The 21,344-nt window shown below is 37.4% G+C and overlaps 1 protein-coding gene across 2 annotated transcripts in view; it reads right to left on the bottom strand.

The window, feature by feature from the left end:
- The window catches only part of PCDH11X (protocadherin 11 X-linked), a 515,112-nt gene that overhangs the window by 117,338 nt on the left and 376,430 nt on the right, over positions 1 to 21,344 (bottom strand). For both annotated transcript variants that reach the window (XM_074882809.1, XM_074882810.1), the window contains one exon: positions 20,617 to 20,815. In XM_074882809.1, the coding sequence (XP_074738910.1) occupies positions 20,617 to 20,815 (199 nt within the window). The remainder of the gene's footprint in view (positions 1 to 20,616; positions 20,816 to 21,344) is intronic.

The raw sequence follows: 21,344 nt of genomic DNA, 5'->3' as shown, positions 1-21,344 counted from the left end.
ACTGCTTTATTTCTAATTTTGCCTCAATTATATAATAACAGGAGGATGAGCGAGATACAAATTCTAACTCTGTCCCAAGGCTAAAGAAGGAAATATGAGAAATATTACTAGCCTCAGGAAATCCTGCCTCTCCATCGTATTTGACTACTACAGATCACAGTACTTGCAAGAAACCCTATCATAAAATAGAAAACATACGTTTTTCATTATTACTATCTTTTATTTAATTATCCTTGCACTGAAGTGACTTTGTATAAAGTTATGATTGTTATATACAATTACAAAGATGTATACAGATTATATTAAACTATAATCATACCCACACAGCATCACTTTCTGAGTGGATTATCCATGTGTTGCATTGATTGGGATCCTTAAATAAGATGCAAACCACTAGAGAGGTTTAAACAGCTATATTCTTTCTAAAGTACTCTTTAATTAATGTTGTCTAGAGCACTAATTATGAAAGCTTGTAAAGCCTAAAGCCTGAAAACACTTATGCACCTACTTAACTTTGCTCATTCAGGGTAGACCCACTGAATTCATTGGAACTGCTCAGAGTATGTAATTTAACTAAAGAATGTACATAGGCTGTTGCAGGTTAAAAGCTAAACAGGGAACACAGCTTTGCACATAAAGCACTTTGCTCTTTGTTATTTCCGGTTACAAGACTGTCTTCCATGGGCACATCTGTCTTTCCCCAACAAAGCGTGGAACTGCTCCCTGATAGTTTCTTTGATGAAATGTTGAATTAAGCAAAACTGAGACATGAGTCAGTGGGATATGAGATGTATGCATCTGTATATACATATGTTTAGACACACACATAATTTGTCCACGTTATGAAGGCAGATAAATATGCATATATGTGCATATATACCAGCATAGCTCCTACACAGTGAAAAATACTGAAATTAGAATAGAAGCCAAATTACTGTCTGCTATCAGTGGAAAACTCCTAAATCTCTTTAAAAATAGAATACTCACGTTTCTAGCTCATTTATTTTAACATTATAAACCATTTTTATTTTGCTAAGCAGATTTCTATTTGTTTAATTAACAGTTGCAAACAGAGAAAAGTTTTAAAAGGATTACCGAGCTTCACATTTATAAGCAGCCATTCAAGCTTTTGTTATTTTCCCCCTCCACTTCAGCTATAAACTACAATGTCATTGGAAAGTTCTGACATGTACATACTTTGAAACTCAGACTAACAGCTGTTAAAGAAATCCCACTAACGTTGCTGTTCTTCTAATAAAAGATTCTTCCTAAGTTTCCACACCGTATTTAAAAGAAGAGACCCTGACTCAACAAAGGAAGTGGGACACTACATGCCTCAATTGTATTTCAATATATTCCGGCCTCCTCATATTCTCATCAATCCTTTCTAATTTTTGGCCTGGTTGTACAACCTCTGGTGCACATGTGCTGGTTGGTCAGCCAGTAGGCAAAGATCAAACACATTTTCTTGTCTCAGCTGTTGGCAGGTCCAACAGTGGCTTTGGAGGCAGTGCTTGGCTAAGTGGGCATACAGGTCCCCTTTGTAGACTTGTTAGAAATATGTATTTAAATCCCATCATCATCTCCCAGTCCCATTCCTCTGCCCAGCAAATCTAGATGGTCTGTGCATTATCCCAAAGATCACCCACTGACAACTGTACTAGCATCAACTAGAGAACTCTAGAAATATCTCCACTGTGCTCCCCAGCTCTCTTTGTAAGAACCAAGGATGTGTTGAGGAGCAAGAGGAATACTAGTCTTTATTCAGACTAGCCTTTAAATAAGGTTTAATATTGCAGCATCTATTAAAGATTTAAAATAAAAATTGAGAAGATTCTCATTCAAACCACACTGTCAATCCTATGACTAAGCCAAATTTTGTAGAAAAATAAGATTTGACCCAAAGATCAAATGAATATCATGCAGCATATGCAAAAGACACCAAATTAAGACTATGTGAGAAGTCTTGATTTTCATTTTACTCTCTTCTGCATGTATGGCTTTGAAACCCCAACAGACTCTAAATGTAAATCATGGACATACTGATAATAAATGTATAATTCAGGCTTGATACAGAATTCCTGTAAACCCTTCCATCCTTCTGAAATAACAACTACATAATGAAAAGCAAAACCAAACAACTTTAGTATGTCAAAAAGTAACATTTTTCACATTTAAAATCACACTGGAAGAAGGGCATCTGACTCAGCAGAGAATTTATCTACAATTCACTCAACACACTGTGTCATTTATGGAACTATGCCATTAAATAAATACCAGCATACAGTGTAAAGACATCATTGGTTCAGACTGAGACATCTTCCCTCCCCTGCATCACATTACTTATGCCTACTGCATTAATGCAAGACATCAGGTTCTTCAATGAAAATTTTGTATATGCTCATTGACTTAAGCTAGCATAAGATACCATGGTGTAATAAGTTATACGTGGATTCGAACAGTTCCTACAATAAGGAACACTTTTGCTTCAACTTTGGCCTTTAATCATAGAGGGTTCTCACTGATGGGAGACCCTGCATAACAGCAGTACAAAGTCCAGGAAGTAACACAGTTACATACACTTTATATATGCCATATAATTTCTAAATCACCTGGGTTTTTTCATACAGCTTTTTGGGGATGCTAGGGAATAAAGCCACTTTGTCAACAGCTGGTGTCAGATATCATGATGATGGATCCATAATATAAACCTACAGATGCAGATAAACACTTCTCACTCTCAGAGGAGAGACATCAAAAAGCAGTTGCTGCAAGATGAAAGAACAGACTTTGAACTTCAATACTCAATTGCACTAAATATGTGCAACTCAGAACTGAGTATAACATTATCAAACAAGTTATCCTACTGACACAGACTGCCCTATCCACATGATCCACAAGAAACAGAATTTGAGCCTCCAGGAAAAACATACTTTTGTTATAGTTTTAACATGCACCCACGACTTAGCCAGTGTGTTTCTCAATGTATAGAGTAAATCAAGATAATAAAAAAAAACCAAATTCCACTGTATAAACAGAATATTTAATTGTTCCCAGTGATGTTCTGTCTGTACAGTATATTCATTAATCCATCTCATGCACTCTGGTTTTCTATAACAAAGGAGTCATTATTAAACATATGATAACATAAGAACTTGGGCTGCTGTTATGACAACAGCATCAATACAAGGCCTTTCAATGTTCTTAACAGTAAGACCTTGAAAAACTAACTGGTGTGGATTTGATAACAAGACAATCCATAAAATCTTATCATGATCTTGCAGTCCTAGTCGAAAAGCCTGTATTGGTTGCTCAGTGTTACTGACCCAGCGATGCTATTTCACTAACATACACTGGCAAAATACAGACAAAATTAATTTATGAGGTCATCTGAATTTTACGAAAAGTTGGAGTCAGCCTGTATGGAGTGGTACAACAAGTGGAATGATATATAAAGTTAGACTATACAACAGGTACCCTGTGAAGACATGGCCAAGTCACACTAAGGAGAGAGCTCAGAAAAATCTGTAAGATAAATATTTTTTTCTTGAGCAATAGCTGTGATTTAGTTTGCTGATATGCCTAGAGTTTGCAGGACAAGCACAGCTCTGTAGACCCTAACAAACCCAAATCATCTTCCTCCTGATACAACACAATCAGTTAGACTCAATTTCATGCATGGATTCAGTTGATGACTGGAAATACACACAAATTTACGGCCTCTGGTCAATCCAAACTTTTCCATGTTTTTCAGTTACTCCCCCAGTGGGGAAGGATGGAAGCTTGTGACATAGGCAACAAGAAAAATGCTTTTGCTCTGTCTACACATTCATTTGAAGACCATCCATGAGGCCCTAGCAACAGGAAGATAGGCATGTCCTCTGTCCATCGGCCTGTTACATCCAGGCTGAAACCTGGTTAACACGTAGTTACACTTATGAATCTGCCTTACAAAACTGATGCTGAAGATGGTATGAACAACATCCTTCCCTACCTAGAGTGGAAGAGACACTTTTGTTCAAGTCACAGTTCATACATACATCCCATATATGCCACAGTCCTAAATCCCAGACTAGAAAAGGGGAAACTCCAAAACAGGTTTTCCAGCACACTGTGCTACAGCAAAGTTATCACCAGGTCCTCCAACTAAAGAGAGGGATGATAAAAATCACACTATATGTCTACATAGTCATGTAGAGCTAACACTGCCTTCAGTTGTACATTTATCCCCAAAGACCTCAGTTGTGGCACACTTCTAGACAGGACTGAAAACATATTTCATACAATGTGATTTGCTTGGAACAGTATCATCTGATTCTGTAAGGTGTGTGAAAGGGATTATTGGTACTATTTAAGAATCATTGAGCCTCTTCTCATCTCACACAAAAATGATGCATATTTGCAATCCATTTCTGTAGTTGCTTTACGAGTGCAATAGTAACTAGGGAACTGAGAGAATACAAATGAGACATTATCATTTGATCTACAGCATTTCCTTAAAATTCCAAATCTTGCTACAGGAGCTCTCATGCATGCTGAACACTACCGTCATTAGATAATTACTCATTATAAATGAGCACAGGCTAAAGCAGACTCACTGTTCAGCTTCCTGAGCACATACAAGTTTCAATGTTAAAGTGAAAATATAATATACTTCAAAACAATTTTTACTGATCAAATGTGCTGGATTTAAATCTAGGAGTAGTTTGTTTTTCTGGTGATTGGAAAAAAATCTGTCTCTGTAGTACTCAGTGCCTTGCAGAATCTTAATGTAAAAGGTTAGTTGAAACTTAGATTAATATGTTTTTCCCTTTCTGAGTTCCAGAACATAGACCTTTGGAGAAAGTCATCTATAGAACACTGCATGTTAACTAGATCTTGGGTTGATATGATGTAGTGATGTAGCCTGTAAGTGACGCGTATTGCATTACCAGCATGTGATATCTGCTGGATGCTTTGAAAACTACCTTGAGAGTTTCACTTCAGTTCCAGCAGGAAATTGGAGACACCAATCTTTCAAGAGCCCATGACAGTAGGTGTAACACATTCAAAGGTCTGAAGACAAAGTATGCTATGTCCCTTGGAAAGACAGCCCAGGATCAGTGTTGAGCTACTATTATTTTGTGTGTCGGGGATGAACAATTCAATCTTCAGGTCTGTCATTAAGTCACAGCCCTAACATCTCCCACTAATATAGCCAAGTTTCTTCTGTCTATTTCCTTCACTGCTGAAAAGCTAAGTAATCTTCTCCACCGCTCCAAACCCTTTCATGTCCAATTTATTTGCATTTATTTATAGAAGATGTCATTCCTGAAGATCTATCACTTTATTTATACATATATATTTATCCACTTCATAGTGGAGTTTGGCCATAGTTGTGCCTATTACACTGGTGCCCAGAGTTTCCTAATTTATGTCTTAGCATTCATAATTGCAAATAGTAATTGTAATGATTTATGGATTGATAGCTCTTGTTATTAACCACTCCACAGTTTCACTGTATTTGGAGGCAGAAAGCATCTGTCCCACAAGCCTGTATTATGTATAACTTCTATCCTGATGCCACTGTATGTACCCCAAAGTTAGACTAGAAAAATATATCCATCAACAGGCAGAGCAGGACTAACCAAAATCACACTAATACCAGAAACTCACTCAGCGGTAGGTATATTTTTAGGTAAGATCCTGGGTGGATCTTAGGTAAGATTCAGGGCCTGGCTGAAAGGCAGTGCTAAGTTCAATATGTTTGGGGAAAAGTACATTACGACCCTATCGTTATGATGCTGAATAGGTGACCAAGCTGAAGCACATGAAAAGAAAGGGAAAAGCTGTACTGCCTGAGCGAACTGCTCTGTCCATAGTTTCTGAGCTCTTTTCTTCTCAGTCATTCATCTGTCTGCTCTATTTAATCAAGGCTGCAAATTACCTAGTTCAGGCAGGGTTGCTTATTTTTTTCCAAACAAACCTAGTACAATCAATGCAACATTATTGTTACATACAATATATCTTACACATGAAGGTAGAATTATTTTCACATCAAATAAACCAGGTCTTTTAGTTCAAGATTCTCAAACAGTAATTTACAAATACATTTTACAACTGAGACTTCTTCTTACATGAGCAGAAGTTAGATAAATTCCTGACACAATAGGAATAAAAATGCAAGTTTCATCAAGGACTCCAGTCAAGGACTCCAGTCCACTGTGAGAGTTATAGAGATATTTGAGGAGTTAAAATTTTGCCAGATTTTTCCAATTGTATCAGTAATCTACCAAATTACATTATCTCTCTTTCCAAATTGAAATCAAAAGTCACCAATAGAATCAAACTGAATTCTTAAGATTTTTTAAAAATATATATGCAGATATATGACCCCCTTTTTTGCAGCCCATCTCATATCATTGCTTAATTTTTTAATTTCCCTCCAGGAAGAACTCATGCACATGCTTAGCAGGAAAGAGGTATGTTTATGAAAAAAGAATTGCTTCAGAGCAGAATCATAACAGAAGCTCAGACAAAGTGCGTAACATTCAAATATGTTCCAGAAATACCACTGATACTTGAGTAAAAAACCCATATGTCTTCAAAGGGATTTCTGTTGAGAAAAAAGATTGTTTATTTTCCTCTTTGTTACTATGGACATCTGAATAGAGATAGTATATTTTTACTGGAACCATCTTCTACTGCTGTGGGGAGAAAAATAGTTGCCATCTGCATTAAAATATGTCCCTCTGCAAGTAGTTATACATGCAACAAAGATGATGATAATTTGAATTGAGTACATATGGAGCAAACACCTGAGAAAAATCTTGCCTCTATACAAATATTTTAACAATGGAATACAAATATGTCTTAGATATAAATACACTGACATTGGATTTTAAAAATCTTTTTATGATGTACTTTGTTGTATTCACAGCTTTTTTTTTTCTTGCCTTGTGTTTTTGGTTTTGTTTTTTTGTTTTTTTGGTTTTTTTTAAATCTCTTTCTTCCTTTACAGCAGCTTAGGTTGAAGGAATGCCATCTTTAACCTTGAGATCCCTGTTCTTGCTGGTTTGTGTCATAAGCTTATTATTTAGAAGCAATTCTTTGTATTTAACTTCTCACCTCAGCATGCAAAATGGTTATGGATTAGAGTACACTTGCTAGGGGGGAAAGGATCAGAGTGACTGGGAATTGGAAATGCTGGCTGCCTGGCTGGGTCATAGTTTCACTTGCAGCTTCTGGACCAGAAAAATCTTGCTGTGACCCCCATCCCATCTACTCTGTTTATGTGCTTATTTGAAAACTGCATTACTAGTCAAAGACTGTTTAGCACAGGATACTATCGTGTTTCTCTCAGTCACTGTAAATAGTAAGACAGAGTATATACTTAGTGTAATCAATTTTTAAAGCATAAATGCAACATAGTACTGTACTATATATTCTGGAGCTTCATCATTGTTGCAGGTAAGAAACTATCTTCTTGCCTTCCAGTGCAGGCAGCTGTCTGGATCTGGTTTCTAAATTCCTTGATTGGACCATCTGCAATTCAGCTTGCTAATGATTTGGCTAAAAAGCCAAGATCTGTTCTGACATGCAGTCTATACTAACCAAATAACCTAGAAAACTACTTAGGTAATGCCAGTTCCAGTTGAATAATACTGCGAGTAACCCGTGTCCACACATCAGCGGTAATCCCACACGCCAGCTGCAGCGCTGCCCAGCACCCAAAGCTCTGGACAAGGGCACACAGACACCCCGGGCTGCACTCCTGGCGCTGCCGTCAGGGAACAGGGCAACGACTGCAGGATTCTGCTGTGAGAAAAACGGCAGCTCTCTCAGAGAGTTAAACATTTCTTTTTTCATGGTCATGAAACAAGACCAAACCAACACCCCATTTCACTTGTTAACCTTCTGTCTTGATGAAAATTATCAGCTACAGTTTCTTTTAAATAAATTCTGAAAATTTTACTGGATAAAGCATTCCTCTATTCCTGTCAAAGAGTTGTGCAGCACAGCTGTTTTTAACAAATTCCTATTTTTACTCTCTGACTTTTGACTGTCATTATGTATATGAGTTTCTTCAGCCTGCAAAGCACGTTTTAACAAGAAATATTAATGTCCCTCTACATATATCATCTTTTCTCCTTATTCAGCAAAAATAGGTGTTATACAAAATAGAAAACATCTGCTTACTTGTATCATAATTTCTCTTGAACTCATTAGATCAGAAATACAAACTTGATAGCAGAGGTTAATGAAGAATGTACAAAGCAGAACCACGTTTCTTTGTAAATATGTTTCAAAGGGAAAACAACTCCTAAAATTCAGTATTTATAAAAAGCATAAAGAAAGAATTATGAGGGAGTTTTTTATTAGGACATCTTTAGTGGCTATATTAACATCTTAAGTGTTGTAATCCTTATAATGATTCACTCCCGACCCAGGAGCTAGAACAAGGTCAGGACATTTTCTTCTTTTCCCTGCTCCTAAATATCTTGCCTTTCTTGGGATTTGTGGTTGTATTGTCTATCAGAGTGTTTAATTTTTATGTCACTGCACTGAATTGTCAAGATGTGGACAGTGGTCTCCGTGGCAATTTTAATCATGTGATGCGAATCATTCATTTCCTCTCTTTGCCTTCAACTGCTGGGGCTGTGTGTGAAGAGCTCTGGTTGCAAGATGCCTGTCACAGCACAGTCTCTGCTAGAAACAAACACTCCTAGGAAATGCTCCTTAAAGACCTCACTATGTGCCCCTCATCTTAGCTCAAAGACAGAAAATCTCCTACTGCATTAAGATTTAGTGAGTCAGCTTCCTTGTTACAGAGTCAGGTAGTTTCGAATAAACCAAGAGTACTCATTAGGGTTATTGAGCAGTTAAGTGCTAATGTTAGAGCCCTGCTAACTATTAGCTGGTATCAGCAGCAGCAAAGGAAGTTCTGCTAACGTCACGGCTCCTTCCTTGGTGCCGCCTTCTACTGAGCCAGTTATAGGATGACAGAGAGAATAACATTTTGAAGCTGTGACACGTATTTGGCAGTCTGCTGCATTCTGACACAAATGAGGGGCCAGAAGTCATACAATGATCCAGACACAAACTTCCTCCACAGAAATAGCCCCGCTGTATCAAAAAATCAGAAGATTTCAGCGGAAAGAAAAAAAAAGAATTGTCCTTCTTCAACTCCAGAATAATTTGTAGCATTGCACTTTTGAAATGATTCTGTAGCTTAGCAGATATAAACAAAAATATAAAATAAAATTGAGGAGAAAGTGCCTTATCCTTTTCTCAAAAGCTAAATATCTTGTCATTATGAATCCTTAAATGGAAAACTGGATAATTCAATATCCAGGTTGATTATTTATCTGTTAATATTCTTTACAAAACATAAAAAACATACTTTAATCATCTAAACTCCTAATTATCATACAACAACTCAGATCACACATACAGACATAACAAATTGCTATTCCATTCACAGAACACAGCAGTGAAAGGTAAAGGACCCGTTTTATTTACAGATTTTCTCTAGCATACATCTTTTTCACAATGCTGTGAATCCATTCAGTATTGGAGTAGGTCAGAGTAATGCTGACTGATGATGGGTCGATGGAAAGAGATTCTTGTGATCTTCAACAAAAAAGAGAAATAAGTAGCTAATTTTAGAGACAGCTGTATGAGAGCTCCACCCCAGCAGAATCTGTAATCAGTGATATTTGACCCGCAGTGAAAAAATGAGCATGTGTATAAAGAAAAGCTTTAATATTGGTTGTAATAAGATAAAACCAATTTTTGCTTTTATAGTTTTCAAAGTGCTTTCTTTCACCATTCCTATTTCCCTTTATTGCCACTGTTTTTCTTCATATGTACTACTCCTGAGGAGGAGAAGCAGAGGTTGTCTTTCTTTTCCTAAACAGTTCTTTGGTGTATGATGAGTATGTGACATGAGTAAAGCCTTTCTTGGTAGAGAAATGCTTGCTTTCTTTTAAAGTATTAGGTGAAGGCTAGACTTCATAACGTCTCATCCTATAGAGGACACATCTTCTGGGACACTGGTTTTGGAACATCAGTCAAGATAACCAGATAAAAGAACAGCTATTGAAATAGTGTCATTGTTCTTCCTGATGTTTCAAAGAAACAGAGTTATTTTGGATGAAAGGAATTTAAGTACAGTAGACCATACAGAATCGGCTAGCCATGTCCTTATCCTGGAAACAGCATTTTAGCTGGATCAGTTGTTGCTTCCTATTATTATTTAGAGAGAATTTTAATTTGATGCACCAAGGCTTTAAGTAGAGCTTTAAGCATTGCAAGGACAAGCATTGCAACAGTGCTGCTTGGCAGCAAGGCATGTCAGAAGCAATGTTTTTTTCAAAGCACAAAGTGAGAAAAAGGGAAGATGATGTTAACTCCTGTTCCATCTCACTATCCCATCCTATTCTCCCATCCAAGCCAAGCTATTCAGGATGCAGCAGTGTTGCTCACACTGACAGAATTAACACAAATCTGAGGAACACAAAAGCCTTTGTTACCCGCAATCAGCAAGTCAGTGTTGCTATCATGCACAGATGCAGGTGAGTATTTGCCAGACACCTTATACAGCAAGGTGTAACTTCTTACTGCAAGAACCTCCATGAAACAGTTGATCTGGCCATCGGGTGACTCTGCAAATTAAACCAGCACAATCCTGGCCCACCACAGTACTGTCCAGCAGGGTTAGCACCTCTCCTCGTCCACACACGGCTCCTGCCTTTTCACCACAGGATGAGTTACCCAGTTCACATCATCATTAATAGTGTGATTGAACTCAGGGAATCTGATACAAGACAAGCTAACTATTTTTACAGGATGAAATGAAAACAGAAAGACCTGATATGCACTTAGAAGCACTGCTAGTACAGTGTATGTTACTTGTATAGATCAGCACCACTTCTATTATACCAGTATTAGTGATAATTTTAACTGCAAATGTACTGGGAGCATAAAATCAGCATAACAGCCACATTGTGCTCAGAGCCCCACAAATACATAGCAAAATTTCTGTCTGTAATCCAGGGACTTTATCACCTAATGCAAACTGAAACATGGGAACAGATATGTACAAATAACCAAGATAGTGTGAGAGCAGGATGAAAATTATGAAAGGGATATGTGAGAGAGGAGCTTCTGGCATTGATGAAATCAGCCATGTAGAGAGTCAGAGTTAACTCTGAAAACATTTATGAACACCTAGAATGTCAGTTGGTTTCATTACAAAAGTACTGAATCACACAGCATTCTGAATAAAACACAACCCATACAAAGTCCTGCCACTAACTAGAAAGCAGCAACATTATTGGTATTAAACACAAAGGTGAGAATTTCAACCCCTGATGTAATATAAATCCCCAAGTATCATCATAAATATTTTGTCTAGGTCTCTCCAGCTCAACACAGAAAAATATATTTTATTTTTCAGAATATGTATGTAAAACAATAGGTTTGAAGAAAAACTAGTGTTATACTGGCTGGATCAACAGCATATACCAAGGACACCAGCCCTGTGCTCCCCTGATGCAGAGCCTGTGCAAGGGTTTCTAAGCCTTACCTTGACCTTACTACAGCAAAGTCAAGGTTTAAAAAGCATCCAGAAAATAAAAGGATCACAACGCAGATTACAAAACCTCAAAAAAATACAGAAACAGCAGTTTATTAAAAACATGCTTCTTTTCCAGAAGACTAAAAGACATTTGAAGAGTACAGGCAAACGTATCACCTTTATTCAGGAATATATGGATATACATGAGCTTTTTAGAACAAAAATTCAAGCTGTTCCTAAGGCATACTACAAGATTGGATCCTATTTCCCTACCAAAATCCCAGTGAAAAGGAAAACATAAAATAAAAGGATGCTCACATCTCTACACAAACAAGGACAACAATCACTAGATTTATTGACTTGATCTGATTTGACTCAGCAAATGTTGTGATTTTAAGTGCACTGTCAGTTGGGAATCTTCTTTGTTCAATAAATACAATTCTTCCATTTAATTTCTAAGACAGATTGGTAGCTTCAGACAGTCATTAAATATATTTCCTGATACATTTTTCATTAATCACAGTGAAATAAATAATAAATTATGATACTTCAAATGAAATTATAATCATGCAATTTTTCACATGGCTTAAACTATATACTTTTTTTGTCTATATTTCTGTTTTTAAAACAGGAACTAGATGCTAAGAAACATCTTAATATTTCATATTGCTAAAAGTTCCTCCGGAACACTGATCAGCTTGACTTGACAAAAAAAAGAAAACAAGTTGTATCATCTAGGAGAAGGACATAAAATTATTTGCTTTGTGGCTCATAAGTAATAGAAACACAGACATCATATGAACTTTATCTTACTGTGTGGGTGGCCTAATAAAAATTAGAAGCAAAGAAAGGCTTATTGTCAAGAGCTGGCCACCGCTTCCCTCAGACAGAAGCCTCGCTGGAGTGGGGTGACTTTGCCATCCTGGACTCCCGCTGCCGCCTGGCACTTGTGCCCAGGCATCACACTTGTCATTTGCAAACCCGGTGGACAAGATAAGGGATTGCTTTGCTCGCAGAGGTCTGCTTCCCTGTGATAAACTTCTATCTCATCCATAACTAGATTTAAGATACGTAGGATACACTCGTCTTCAAAGCTGTCATCAGAAGGGAACTCTATCAATGACTTCAGCTTTCATACACTCCAGATAAACTTTCCGTTTTAATCTGTGCCCTTTGTGATTTTTCAAGCTATCGTAACCATCAAAGCCCTAATACACTCCTGGATACAGGGTGCTCCAAATTAGATTCCATTTACCCAGCCAAACTTCAGGGCCTTTATTTACAGCAAATATGACAGCTAGTCAGATCTAAAAGGAGTTTGAAAAACTAGAGGGAAGAAATTTGTTTTCTATCCACCTCTGCCCTATCAGGCTGCTTGCTATATTTTAAAACTTTCATAAACTTCAAACAGAAAAAACCAGGATTATCCATTACCATGTCAGTTTAAGTGATAACATAAATATATATCACAGAACATCTGCCACTAAATCACTGTTCATAGATGTCAGATCTCATTTATTATTAAAAAAACCCCACAAAACAAACACTTTAAGGCCTTCCTTATTATTTCACAAGAAATGACTGATTCCTAAACTGCAAGGTGGAGCTATTCTTTCTAATCTTTTTATACAAAGTAACTTCTATGAAAACCTCAGTCAAGAGTAACATTAGAAGGTATTTACAAACACATTATTATTGCCTGATTGACTTCATCCCAGTATGTAGTCTAGAAAATTCAACAGATATTCCCCATTGATTTTCCTCATCAATCCCCATTGATTTTGCATGAAAGAATATGGTGCCTCTTGGAAAACTTGCTTTTAGCTCACATTTCTTTGAACAGTAGGAAATGTACACCGAGGCATTACATTCTGATATCAACAATAAAATATCTAGAATTTACTTTTAGAATAATTTATAGAAAGTGCTCCTTATTCACAGAAAGTATAGATTTTAAAAATCAGAGTCTGTGTTTATAGTGCTGTGTTTGACTGGTAGAGTCCGAGCCGTACAATCTTCTTGCTTTTCCATTTTTCCATTTAATTTGCTTTGTCCATTTTTTCCATTTTATGTCAGCTGCATTAATAACTCTTAAGTCAGGCACTCAGGGATCAAATTACTAAATCATGGAATTATTTCTGAATACGCAATCTGTATCCTCTTAAGTACAAGTTAAAATCCGCTTGTAAAAGCCACTCATCTGTATCATTGTAAATTCACCTCTCCAATCTGACCTATTCCCCCCTCTCCAGTCTCCAGTCATCAACAAATCAAGAATATCATAATGTTTAGTTTTATAGGAGTTTCTGTTGGCTTGCTTCACTGTATGTGCTTATGACTAGACAGTTATTTTATTTTAGAAAGATAGCTAAAACATCTGGAAAATCCACACAAGTTGTCAGCCCTGTGACATTCAATGCCCTCAAACATATGCCATGAAGATAAAAAGTTGCACTTCTAAAGGAGACATACTTTAAAATGTGAATGTTGAGCACATTCTGATTCTGATCTCTGCCAGTTCCCCATCTTTTAAATCAAACAGCCACTTAATGATTGCTGTGGTGGTTTATATATACGTGATTCATGGGCGCGCTCTCAGGAGGTCATCGGAAAGGTTGGCATTTCACAAAGTGGTACAGTACCGTAGTCAGCCATTACATTTCCCCACCTACGTACAAGCTAATTTGATTAAAGGTAGAAGATCAATCAAACACTATTGCCTCAGAAAGATTAATTACCTCAGCACTTTCTGAATTAATTATTAGTGTTCAGCCATGGGGATAGAAAAACCCAATACAGTAGAAGTGAAAGGACCCAACGGGCAGCTGTGGTAGACTGGGATGTATTTTAGGCCAAGATTTATTATCTTTAACTAATGACAGCATCTTCCTTTTTCACTCAAATTAGACCTAAGCGCCATAGTGTGTTTATAACTCAACAACAACCAAATTAACATATCACTGCTACATTTCAACCTTATTGTGGAACTAAAAGCACACAAGGAGAGAACAAAAAAATGAAAACACCATTAAAAAAAGGTCATATCTGCTGGCAAGCACTCCTAGCCTCAGTTTTCGGACAGGGAACAAGATACTTAAAACTTTGTAGTTTTATTTTTTCTTGTGCCCCAGCATGAGGTCTGAAGTCCAGCTGCCAGAGCAGTCTTACTGATGATGTTTAAAGAGTATATTTCAGCAACTGCAGAGTTTCTGATTATCAGACAAGTCAGCATGGCAAAAAATGCAGCCAATTTTCCCCAGGGAGAGCAACCTTCTATCTTCAACTGCCTGCCGTCAGTGTGCAACACTGACCCTTTCTTCTTCAAGACGACAACAACGAGATTTACGGGACACTGCGAGCTGTTGTGAAGGTAAGCGTGTCCCTGCGATTGTAAAGGGCCGGGCTGCCAGCACAGCTCCCCGCCAGCATGGGTGTTCGGCGGTGGCAGGGCAAAGTTCCCCAGCTGGGTGATGCACCGGCCCGGTGTCCAGCCTGGGGCTGGAACTGGAAGCCAAGGGCTAGCACAGAACTGAGACTCGGCAAACACATTCATTAACAGCTTTTATATTACCGACCTAGAAATGGGACCTCTTGGATCACAAACTAGATTTGCTGCTATTATGGAGGGCAATTTATTTGCCCCTCTCATAAATTTATCAAGCTTCTCTCTAAAACCTGTTTGCATTATCATTCCCAGCTTCTATACTTCCTCACTGATCTTGTTTGAAATCCCCAAATTTCTGGCCTCGGCTGGTTTACAGACAGCACCTGTTCATTTGCCTGGGAAGCAACCCAGCGCTTCATTTTGGCCCACATTCTCTGCTGTTACTTGAAAGCAGTCCTAATCCCCAGCCAGCCTTTATCTTGCAGTTTAAAGAAGCCAATATTAATTCCTTTTTCTGTATATAGGCATTCCATTCCCTTGTTATTAATAATAAGGTGAGTTCACCTTTCTTTAATGTGGGAAGCCAACACTATTTATAATAGGCCACTTGGGGTATCATCAATGCCTTGGGGGGTTTTTTTTCTTACTTTTCTTTCCTGTGCTAGGAGTAACCCAGGATTTTTTCACAATCACATTAGGTACTGGTGATTTATACTTTATCTTTGGAATACTCAGTTGTTTTTTTCTTTATGTCATTTTTAGCTGGTGATTTATACACTAGTTACATACACCCGCTCCTATGAGAAAGACTCTCAACTATTAGATTTCATCCCACTGCTATTACTCCAAATCCTTAGCAAAATCCAATTCTTGTGTCATACACACCTCCTCCTCTTTATCTTCAGTGATGCTTGGCTTTGAGATGGCAGAATATTTCATTGACACGTTCCTGCTTTTTAATGCCAAACTCATTAATGAAGATAATGATGGAGATTTTTCCATTCTTGTATTAATCTGAGTTTTTTCCTACTTAATTACTAATGCTCCAGCTTAATGTCAGAATAATAGTTATTAGTTCTTAAATCTATATAGACTAGCTATACACGTATTAAAAATACACAACACTGAAGTGAGATAATCTAGTACTATTCTTGGGAAACCTACAATACCATTTATTGTTTTCTGTTTACGTATATCTTAGTTTCTTTCTTGTAAATGTTTTCCAGTAGCAAAGTTTGACCAAACGCTTCTTTTTGTTGACACCTTGTGTCTTAGAATTACAGAAAAATATGGAAAACACTATCAGTTTTGATATCCTGGGAGGAAGATTATCTCCTCTCCTCCACATGAATGCACTGAACCTGCTCTGACTTTTAGTTCCATTATCATCATTCTTCATCAGCCTGTCTTTGCTCTCATCAACATCGTCCTTATCAAACATTAAGGCAAGGTGAAAGTGTGCTTTTAATTTTAGGGAAGAAATATATGCTACTTTATGCTATCTTTAATCACGAACAGATGTCATCCTTTCTGCAAACCTCCTTCTTATGTGGCTAAATACCATAGATTACAGTGTTAATTCTTCTTAAGACTAATTCTCTTGAAGTCTGATGATCACTTAAAGCCAGCATAAGCTTTTCCCCACCTAGTCATTCACTTGTTTGCTGTCCACAAGTAGTGCCTCATGTAACAAATGGAATTGGGGAATTGATCTGTTTAAAAATAACTTTTTTCCCCACCTAGATGAGGTTGAATCCAGATTAATTCTTCTATCCAGTTCACCCAAACAGTTCCACAAATATTTGTGCTGCTACAAGAGAAGGTGCAAACAAGCAGCCGTAGATGCTTCTGGCAACACCAGCTCCAAGCGACCATGAAGTTACAGTACATATCAACTCGCCTTTTGGCCGTCCTTTCCTTAGTGCTACACCTTCTCAATTCAGCTTTCTTGGCTTATGAGTCACCAATTAATGTTAAATATCATTATGGAGACCCCCCCTCCTTAAGATGCCAGTTTTCTCCTATTCAAAACCCTGAAATCTCAGTGTGATTTGCCTCATTAACTAGTCCTTTAATTTTCAACTATCTTTGTTTATACTTCCATTTTCTTTATACAAAATAATTACAATTATTTAATTGCAGATTACTTTCAGTTTTTCTGCCTTTTTTTTCCCCCCAAAGCTCGAATCATATTCCTCTTACTGTGTCCAAGTTCTTAGCTGAACTGGGTGTATTCTGCTTCTCCAAATAAAAGTAAGAAAAATAATTTTATACTCTAGAGGAACAAAAAATAGCCAAATCATTTTGATAAGGTTATAAAAACAGGTGAAGCATGAAAATGTGTCATAAATATGTTACACATGTATTAAATAACCAAGCATAACTGGCGTTAACAGGTACCTTTCAACCCCTTTGGTCAACATTACTGCTTACAGCCACTAAGTGTGCGCCACTGAGAGACAGTCTGCCAGGGAATTCTACCCAAAGAGAATTTGTTACTTTTTGTCTACATTTGTAGTGTATTTTATATTTCAACATAATCCAGGGGGAAAAAAGAGGGGGGAAAAAAAAGTGGGATGGTTAAAATCCTTAGCATAGGGAGTTATTGGAGCATCCTTATTAGATTGAGCAATTTATGAGCAGAAAATATATGAATACCATTTACATTAGTCCTGTTACTTAAGGATAACATTCTCTACAAACCTACATGCACTTTTCTATTACTATTTACTTTGTGTGACAGTTTATTGGCACCTCCTCCTTATGATGCATCTACCACACTGCACATTGCACTTTTTTGAGGAGATAACTAAAGTAAGAAGACAAATAATTTTAAATGGCCTAATTCTAATTTTAATTAGTACAGTCAATTAATTTTAAAGGTGTACATCTAGATTGCTCATAGTTTTCTAACAACTTGATTCTTACAGTTATTCCTTCCACCTTGCTTCTCCTATATTGGATGTGAATTTGCAAGGCTTCCTCTTACCAGTAGTTCTTGGCTTTTGTTGGTTTCAGTTATGCTCATCTTTTTCAGTGTTCTGTAATAAATGCTTTGCTGTTGCTAATAAATGGAAAGTTTCCAAAATATAATACTTCCCAATATTAGAGAAACAAATAAAACATAAGAACTATATTCAGGAAAAACAAGGAGAAAACACTTTTGAATATATCCCTGTGTGATGTGGCATCTGCCATCAGCTTTCATAAGCCACTTAATGTCTCAGTAGGCTCTAGACATTATTGAAGTTGTTTCATCCCAACCCTATGTCTCCTTGGTAGGCAAAGTTTAACTAAATCACCATCAGATGATTAATCAGGCTTAATGTTTTAGAGAGCGTTTCAGATTAAGACAGGTCAGATATTAAAGCTCTTGAGGCAGAATGAAAGCCATGTTTATTCTCTTGTATGAATTCTACTCATATTTTCTGACTATATATTCCTTTTTCTTTTCACATTAAGAACATTTTGGTCCATGAATCAAGAATAGAAACACTTTGACTATATCATGCCACTCCAAATAACATGAAAAAAACAACAATCAAAAATCTAGAAGCATGTTTGTAGAGGAAACTATCAATTCAGAATGATTTTCACTGTTTCACTATTGACTAAATATGTCACACATGCACAAGTAAACAATGAACGTTAGGCTGAACACTCATAGATCAGCACACAAGATATTTTGGTTTATAATATTTTGGTATTAATATAAACCCAAAACACTAAAAAGGACTGCAAAGTACACTTTCCACACTGTAAGCATCACACTATATTGTGTCACTTAAACTGTTTCAATAAGATACAAGTTAGAAGGGAAAAAAATTTTCACGTAACAGAAATGCTAATTAAACCGTGATTTCAAGTTTAGAACTGAACTGTCAGGTAATTAGACAGGTGATTAAACTTTCTTCAACTTCACACTTGAAAAGACATCAGATGCCTACTTAGTCTCCACACAGTGATATGTATCAATGACAGTCAGATGTCAAAGCTTTATTACTTTTAGGGCAACATTCTAGAAGAGTCATGATCCATATTTCTTCTGAAATTGGAAAAACTGGGCTCAAAAAGCACTGGTAAATCCAAAACCTGAGCCTCTTTGTAAATGGCAAGACAAAGATCCACATGCCTGTTCTGACAGCTCCTCATACACCAAGTCCTGTCCCACACTCTCTGCATGAAAGGACTCAAATACTGATGCCATGTACATTATGCTCCCTTCAGTAAAGCATAAGTATCAGTTATAGACAACAAAAAGAGAGCTGGAAAACAAGTTCAGATCATGAGTATGCATAGCAAAACTAGCAAACAATATATAACTTGATATTTTCTTTCTCTGGGTGTATATTTGTAGCCCTTTAGACCCTCATTCTGTGAAGCATTCAGTTTGACTGCGTAGAGTATTCTTAAGAGTATTTTACAGTCTCAAATAGATAAACACAAACAAAAGCAAACTATGAATAATGTTTTCAACACAGCATCGAAAACCTCTGATGGTTCTTGTCAGCTGTCTATCAGCTCAGAAAGAATAATATTCTGCCATTATTTCAGGAACGATACAACTTCACAAATTTTATGAAACAGTCTGAAACTTAGGATCCCCAGTTAATAGTTCATGAACTATAGGAAAAGGAGAGAACAGCCCTCGTCCGTGCAGACCAGCCCCTCAGACTTCAGTCTTGGGCAGCACAAGGCAAAGTCAGCAGTGTGATTTCCAACAGCCAGGCTGAATTTCTCAGAGCCGGCTCGGAGTCACAGGTAGTGCTCTCTGCTGGATGCTGTATTTGCCAGTGCAGAGATGTAACTACCTTCTCAAAGAGCTATTTCAAGCGCATAGGACTTACTGATTCATTCTTCACGATACACTAAAGCAGCTGAAATACACCTTTTGGGCCAAGTTTTGCCCAGAACAGATGTATTTTCAAATCACTTATTAGGCCGCTAACAAGGCCTTAGAGGCTTACACACATTCAGGTGTCTCTTTATCAATGGCACGGTTCAATTTAATTCAGATAAAGAGCCCCTGGACAATTAACAATTGACTAAAGTACAGTGGAGTCTCTAACTGGCTATCACATCACGGCAGAGAAAGGAATACCAGTATCCGTAGCTCTGGTGTGGTCCTGAGCTCACCTTGATTTTGCCTAACTGTTTTCAATATCATAAGAAGCCAGTGATAAGGGCAGAAGTAAGATGATAAACTCTTTTGAGATTGTTTCTACATACCATAGCTGCTCTCAAAAGACAAACAAATCAAGAAACCCTTATTTCTGGAGACTGCAGCGTCTTCACAGACCTACTCATCATCCAGAAGTTCTTCCTGTAAAAACAAACTACAACGTGCAGTTCTTTTGGATAGGGAAACACGATAAAAAGCATAAACTCCCTCAGCACAGTATTTATGACCGTAAGGGCAACAGTGTTAACCTCGTCAGAAAGCTCCTCTGCACATAGCACAGCAGCTCTATAAAAATACCAGGTCATCCATAAACGCATTACAGCTCAAGAGTGTTTTATTTCCAATGGTCAGGCTTCAAATTTTTAGAAATATAGGGCTTCTTTGGCCACATTAAAATCAACATTCAGTTTTAATAATTGCCTGAAAAAGAAGCCCGCTTCCGACACTCAGATGATTTAACAACTAAGATGACCAGAGTTCATCACTTACTGGACTCCGGGTCTGAGTTGCCGTCTCCTTCCGTCCGGCTGTTGGGTGAAGCTTGCTCATAGTACTCCTCCTGGGGGAAGCCGAGGGGCAGAGGGTGCGACGTGCTAGCACCGCTCGTGGGTTCATGGTCTCCGAGCCCACTGTCACTGCAGCTTTCCTGGGAGCCATCTGGTAGGTGAAACGTGACACGGCGCTGAGGCTACAAGGAAGGAAGAAAATTATATGGTTTCCACTACAGTATCAGTAATTGCTTAATGCAAGCAATTTAGGAAATGTATTATTTCAGTTATCTGCTGAAGACGCATTATCTAGAGTTGTGCACAATTTCAGGCTTTCATGAACAGGCAGCCTGCTTTCAAACCTGCTTCACCTGACAGCACTGCTTTCTTCTATTTTTTAAAAATGTAAGCCCTGATGCAAAATGAAAGACACCTCAAACTAAAGAGATTCTGTCAGACTTCACAAGTCTTTGGATGCCTTTTGTATATTGACTTGGAGATTTCAATCACTTTTTGAGGCTCAATTTATTTCACTGCTCAGTTTTCTAGTTTTCAAAAAACATTTTCTCTCCCATTAAAAGCTGTTCCACACTTTTGGGCCTAAAAATGTGACACAATTCTAATGTTGTTGGATTCTTCTAAGGCAGAGAAAGAACAAACAATAACAAGCCTTATGTATTGAAAACAACTTAAATAGATTTTGCACATCCATTAAACTAATGAATTAAA

This window comes from Strix uralensis, chromosome 13 (assembly GCF_047716275.1).
Source record: "Strix uralensis isolate ZFMK-TIS-50842 chromosome 13, bStrUra1, whole genome shotgun sequence".
NCBI lineage: Eukaryota > Metazoa > Chordata > Aves > Strigiformes > Strigidae > Strix > Strix uralensis.
This window is presented reverse-complemented; position numbering and strand designations above follow the sequence as displayed.